This window comes from Ascaphus truei, chromosome 17, assembly GCF_040206685.1.
Source record: "Ascaphus truei isolate aAscTru1 chromosome 17, aAscTru1.hap1, whole genome shotgun sequence".
Lineage (NCBI taxonomy): Eukaryota > Metazoa > Chordata > Amphibia > Anura > Ascaphidae > Ascaphus > Ascaphus truei.
This window is the reverse complement of record NC_134499.1, coordinates 13,952,357-13,958,874: the sequence shown is the minus strand read 5'-3', so window position 1 is coordinate 13,958,874 and position 6,518 is coordinate 13,952,357. Positions and strand designations below refer to the sequence as shown.

At 44.3% G+C, this 6,518-nt stretch overlaps 1 protein-coding gene across 2 annotated transcripts in view; it reads left to right on the top strand.

Moving 5' to 3' along the window:
* The first annotated feature begins 163 nt into the window (after positions 1 to 163).
* XRCC6 (X-ray repair cross complementing 6) overlaps positions 164 to 6,518 on the top strand; it is a 32,617-nt gene continuing 26,262 nt past the window's right edge. For both annotated transcript variants that reach the window (XM_075574024.1, XM_075574023.1), the window contains exons 1-3: positions 164 to 300; positions 2,843 to 2,936; positions 5,562 to 5,674. In XM_075574024.1, coding sequence (XP_075430139.1) covers positions 2,855 to 2,936; positions 5,562 to 5,674 — 195 coding nt within the window. In that variant the 5' untranslated portion in view covers positions 164 to 300; positions 2,843 to 2,854. The remainder of the gene's footprint in view (positions 301 to 2,842; positions 2,937 to 5,561; positions 5,675 to 6,518) is intronic.

The window sequence follows — 6,518 nt, the reverse complement described above, 5'->3', positions numbered from 1 at the left end:
GACACGCCCACCCAGCGCCTGAAAGGCGGCGATCTAACCCAATCAGAGTCAAGGAAAACGGTTCACGCTCACTCTCACCTCATCCATAGCCGTGGTCACGCCCGCTGCAGAGGCCTGACCAATCAACGCGCTGCTGTGTCACAGGCTGCAACAGGTGCCCAGGCTGAACGTGCTGATGCATCATGCCACGCCCACCCACACAGCTTGGGCGCTGGGTACTGACGTCGTTTAGCGCCATCGCGAAGCGTTTCCAGGAAGTGGTGGAACGCAAATAACGTGGAGATCAGTGTCCTCTGTTAGGTACAGTAATTATACATAAATATATAAAACAGACTTTATATTAATCAGTTAGTCAGAAAACTGTATATGGAACAAACCCAAGTAACTGGAAAAGTATATATAGCCATCTCTATAGCTACATGTATTGTGTGTGTGTGTGTATGTATATATATATATATATATATATATATATATGTATGTGTGTGTATATATACACACACACACACACACACACACACACACACACACACACACACACACACACAGTGTGTGTATATATAGATATATATATATATATATATATATATCTATATATACACACACACACAGGGTGTGTGTATATATATATATATATATATATATATATATATATCTATATCTATATCTATATATATTCTCCATTTACAGGTACATATGTTTATATAAGAGTACAGTAAATAAAAATACCACTTGTGGTGCATTTGCATGTCAGTTCTGTAACCCTGCCTTTCCCCATTATCTCTTAGCATACAATGCTTCCACTGCAGCCAGGGATTCTGGGTAACGACATGCAAATGAGCACTCCATGTCACCTTTTGCTTCATGTCCATTTTAACATGAACCCACATGAGCTTATACCTGCCGCATTACACAGTTTATCAGCCCAGGCTGGGTTAAAGTGCAGAGCCAATAACCTATTCACAGACAGCTTTTACAGCCTTTTGGGTCTCATAGGTGTGAGGTTGCTAGTTGGCTATGCAGTGTGAAGCTGGTATGTGGGTATAAGCAGACGTTAAAAAAGTTATGGTGGGTAAAAAAAGTGACAAACCATAAAGTAAATATAAATGTATATACAAATATACTCTGTTTGTATATAACTACATCTATATACATACGGTATGAGTATATTAGTGTGTGGGTATATATTATATATACAGGGTTCGACAAATGCGGTCTCCCGGGGAGACGGGGGGGGTGGGGGGGGGAGGCGAGAGAGAAAGGGGGGGCGAATGACTTTTTTTGGGGGGCGAGGGGGTTTTGGCCCAGTTTGTCAGGCCCTATACACGCACTCACACATCACTAACAATCAGGGACTATTTAACACCAAGTCATAAATCGCATACTACACATGGGGTGTGTGTTAGGTTTCAGTCACAGATAACATTCCTACAGTATATGCACTGTTTGTAAGTTTAACCTTGCCTACTTTATTCAATGTACTGTACCATCGCCGGAAGAAGAGATCCGTGTATCTCGAAAGCTTCCACAAATAAAAGCATTTTGTTAGCCACAGAACGATATCATCTATTCATTTTTTTTATTATATATATATTTGAAAATATGGTCCCTCGGAGCAGGAATCAGGAGAAAAGGAAGAGAGGGAACAATATAGTGTGTTGAACCCAATATAAAAATATGGTCAGTCCTACAATTTGGCACTCGCATGGAATGCTCTTTAAAAAGGCACCTTAGTATATCCCATCTAGGGCCAGAGTTTTGTCTAGGTCTTCTCAGGTAAAACACCTCAAAATATAGGATAAACATAAAATGATAGTAAGAACACAAGCATCAGTACGAGTGACTTGGGCTGTGTCCCCGCTTGCGCTGACCACTAACTCTCTAAGCATCAGCGCCGGGTGTCCTGCCTATTTTGCAAGCAGGAGAGCGTGCATGCACGAGCGTGCACCGCGTGAGCGGGGACGTCAACATAAGGAGTACAGGAAGTAAAAGCGGCACGCAGCTTTAGGCCAGGTCCCCAGTGGTGGCTGCAGCGCGCACTACAGCATACGCGCCAATACACCAGACCACAGCCCTCTATGGGGCAGTCCCCAGTCAGCGTGCGTGCGCATAAAGCGCATGGCGCGACCGCCTTGGCCAAAAGACAAGATTTTCGTTTTTTGGCGTGGAGGCCGAGCATTGGCCACGTCACAGTGGCGGTTCAGCCAATGAGGGCGAACCAGCTGTGTGACGTCATCGCCTTCCCCCGCCACGCCCCCCGTTCAGATCTGCTCTCCACTGCAAGCGCACCCGCAGACCACAGGTCGCGGCTGAAACGGGTGGACGCACTGCCAGATGCTCCAACGCCATGACCAGTGGGGCCGTAGCCTTAGAGGCTCTACATTACCTCCTTCTACCTTCCTACATGGAACAAAGGACCAACAGGGCTCCTCACCTGTCTCTGTTTACAGAGTGTTATTAATTCATCTTTTATGTATATGATTATCCGTGTACAGATCACAGGGTTAGTACACTGTGTACTCAGTGTACTCAGTGAGCTCAGTGAGTAAAGTGGCTAGTGGCTCAGTGAGTAAAGACACTGACACTGAGTTTGAATCAGGGTAACCTGGTTCATATTCTGTTGTCGGCTCCTTTTGACCTTGGGCAGGTCACTTTTATTTCCCTGTGCCTCAGGCACCAAATACATAGCTTGTGAGCTCTATGCGGGGAAGGGACCTGTGAATGTAACATTCCTATGTGCTGCCTACTGTCATTGTGACGCGCTTTGAGTCCCTTTGGGAGAAAGGTGCTGTAGGAAATAAAGTTATTATTATTACACTGACGTGTTTCTCTGTACCCCTTACAGAAATCACAAGCCATGTCTGGGTGGGGGGCCTACCATCACAATGAGGAGGGTGAAGATGAGGAGGACCAGGAAGACGAGGGAGCGGAAACTGGGGGTGAGATGGAACACTATTTATTTCTTTATAAAATGTTTGACCAGGAAGTAATACATTGAGAGGTACCTCTCGTTCTCGCGTATGTCCTGAGTTATGATGACACAATGGTTACATTAAATGACAAGTTAAGCAGATATATTATTGCATACGTCAGTGGGTTCTAAGGACTGCAGAATCCTATGGACATATACTATGGCCTTGTGCAACCCAGCCCTCTTACCCTATGTATATTAAACACTATTGCTGTGATATGGGTTGATAAATCTATTTATCTTCTTCAGAGATTCCTAAACTTCAGCATTCACATGTTGGCAGATAAAGAAGCTTTTATTCCTCAAGTTTACTTACAGACATGGTATTCAAGTCAAGTTGACATGTGTTCTGCAAGATGGTGACTGGTGACGCCTCCTTTCCCTGAAGTTTCTAACTCGCATCGCTCTCAGACCAGTCTCTTCTACTGAAAATACTACACACGTCGACATTTCCTTTTCTAGGTGTATTTCTGTACGAGGACTTAAGGAGTTTTGTATTCTGTACATACTGTATTGCATGAGTAGCTACAGCTCTAACCCATTATACAACGCGGATCCACTTATAACGCGGTGTGAGCGTGTTTTTTGACAAACATTTTGTTTGGTTTTCCAGGAGGAGTACAACATTAGTTCAATATCATTTTCGAAAGTCATATGCCTCCGGTACAGAATGCACAAAACAAAAAGTCATAAAGAGTGGCTCCCATTTTTAAAAAGCATATTTTATTTTTTGGCAAACTTCCAGGAGTTGCAGAGAGGACAAGAATATTTATACAAATACAAAATTAAAATGTAAAAAAAAAAAATACAAAAATGAAAGAGGAACAAAGGGAGGACAAGAAAAAAACCCAGTTAAACTAAATAGAGAGACAGACACGCACACGCACACGCACACGCACACGCGCGCACACACACACACAAAGAGGATTTTAGTTTGAAGCTGAGCTTCCCACAAGACATCGCCCCGAGATTGAAGGAGGCTCTGAATGTGTAATTACTGAGACTCAATAAGATGAGATGTTGAGCGTATTTGCAAGGTTAGAAGAGTGGCCAGGGAAATTCCCCATCATTAACCCGTCCACAAAACGGCTCCAGCAGCAGGACACACAGGGCTGATGGGATCATAGGAGGCACAGAGCAATTACAGGCTGCTGCAGAACCCCTGTACTGGACTCCCCTCTTTCCCCATGCTTCAAATGTGCGCCTCGTAACCCCTGAAGTGCCCGAGGGGGTTTAAAATGCAGTTTTAAAAAAGAAATAATCTGCATATCCTCTTTACTTTCCTTCCTTTATCACAATCGCATCCTGCGTTATAATATCCCTCAGCAGTTTTGTAATTTGTAGAATTTGTAGATGTACTGATGTAAAACCTTGTTTGTGCAGGGGCTGCCTCAAGGGTTTTTAAACACTGTTGTATCCTAATAATACTTGGAATCTCCCCAACATTTTGGTGGAATGAAGCACGTAGAAAGATCGTCTAGAACTGCATTTCATGGTATTTTATCATCATGCAGTAGTTCTAAAACTCGGATTAAATGTGAAAAGCTTCTACATGTAATGTACACTATAAATTATCAGCCGTGGGCGGCAGAGCTTCCATTCTTCGGCAATGTGTTCCTAATTGGGGCTGCAGATCATGTTCCACACGGAAGGGACTTCTCTACGTGAAAATGAATGCGTTGGACCATACAGTGTTAATTAGCAGAAATACACAATGCCACCTGCCCCCGAGCTCATGTTGTTTAAACAAATATATATGTAATTTACCCCCACCCCCCAATTACCCCCATTCTTCCCAATATCTGGTGTAAATTAGAAGAGAGGACTCCTGCTCAGCTTATGTATAAATAAGTTGAAAATGAATCGGGGTGCATGCAGGAATATGGTTTACACTCGAACAAGCAGTGTAGGTATATATACTGTGTGTAGTCGGAGGGAGGATATCAGGCATAGGGCGATTAGCACGGTAGATTTCAGTTAATGACTTGAAGATAATGCAGGAACTGGATGTGCACAAATTCTGTAGGCAGAATACTGCAACCACTGTGTACCCTATTAGTACACTAATCGTTAGTGAATACTGTTCTGTATAACCAGCCTCACACTGATGAGACTCAAAATGTTGAAATAGCTGTCTGTGAAGTAGGGTTACTGGCTCTGCACTTCTTTAACCCAGCCTGTGGTGAAAAGCTGTGTAATACGGCAGGTATTAGCTTATAAGGGCTGTTTTAAAATGGATTTTAAGTAAAAGGTGTGAGTGCTCATTTGCATGTCATTACCCAGAATCCCTGGCTGCAGTGGAAGCACTGTATACTAAGAGATAATGGGGAAAGGCTGTTACAGACGTGGCTGAGACATGTGAATGTGCTCACGAATAGTATTTTTATTTGCATTACACTGTATGGTGGAGGTTTCTTGTCACTTTTTTTTTTTACCCTCCATAATTTATATAATGTGTGATTGAAGGATAACATATTTCAATGGGTAGTTTTTTGGCAGCGTACTCCAGTTAATTATTAAGATCCCAGGATCCCCTGGTACACAGGCTGAGAGCCGCTGGTACTGACTTGTTACCCATCTCTGTGTCCCGAAGGAGACTCTCGTTTCGGTGGACGGGACAGTTTAATATTCCTCGTTGAAGCCTCCAAGCCGATGTTCAGCAATTTTAATGACGATGGATTAACTCCGTTTGACCTGACCCTGCAGGTAACCAGTCACCTTTTATCCCACAGGATGGGAAACGGGCGGGAGACACATTTATGGGTGAATTTGCCAGTATTAACTTTGATTGGTCAGACCGCTGCAGTAGGGCGTGGCCACTGGGATGGGGGCGTGGCCACTGTGATGGGTGTGGCCACTGTGATGGGCGTGGTCAGATTGAGCGAGAGACTGTTTACTTAACTGATTTGGTAGGACCCCCCCGGGTGCTCTCACTGCATGGGGGCACTCGCTGTGATTGGTTAGTGTCCCGCAGTGGGCGGGCCCCGGGAGGCGAGAGCCTTGAGAACAAATACCAGAATATTACATGTCTTCGGGAACAGAGCCCGAATCCCACAAATGGGACAGTTTTCGCATGGCTTCCTTGTATCGAAGTCCTCCAAGTCACGCAGGCCAATAGGAGGCTGCAACGGATTACATCACGGCTTCCTATTGGCCTGTGGAGATTTAAACCGCCATCTTGTTTCCCGTTGGATGAGACTGCAACATGCTATGTTCAGCGGGTAGTATCCCGGGAACCATGGGGTTCCCAGGGCTGCTCCAGCTGCAGAGACCACCTGCTTCCCATCCATGTAAAGAAAAGGGGGGGGGGGAGGAATATCAAATAGGGGAAAGTGCTGCGTTAAAACAATATTTGTGTGTGTGTATTTTACTAAATTATTATTAACTCGGGCTGTGCTGAAAAGCTGTGGAATACGGCAGGTATAAGTTTATAGGGGTCCATGTTAAAATGGATAAGAAGCGAAAGGTGACTGTGTGTGCTCATTGCATGTCATTACCCAGAATCCCTGGCTGCAGTGGAAGCACTGTATGCTAAGAGATAATAGGGAAA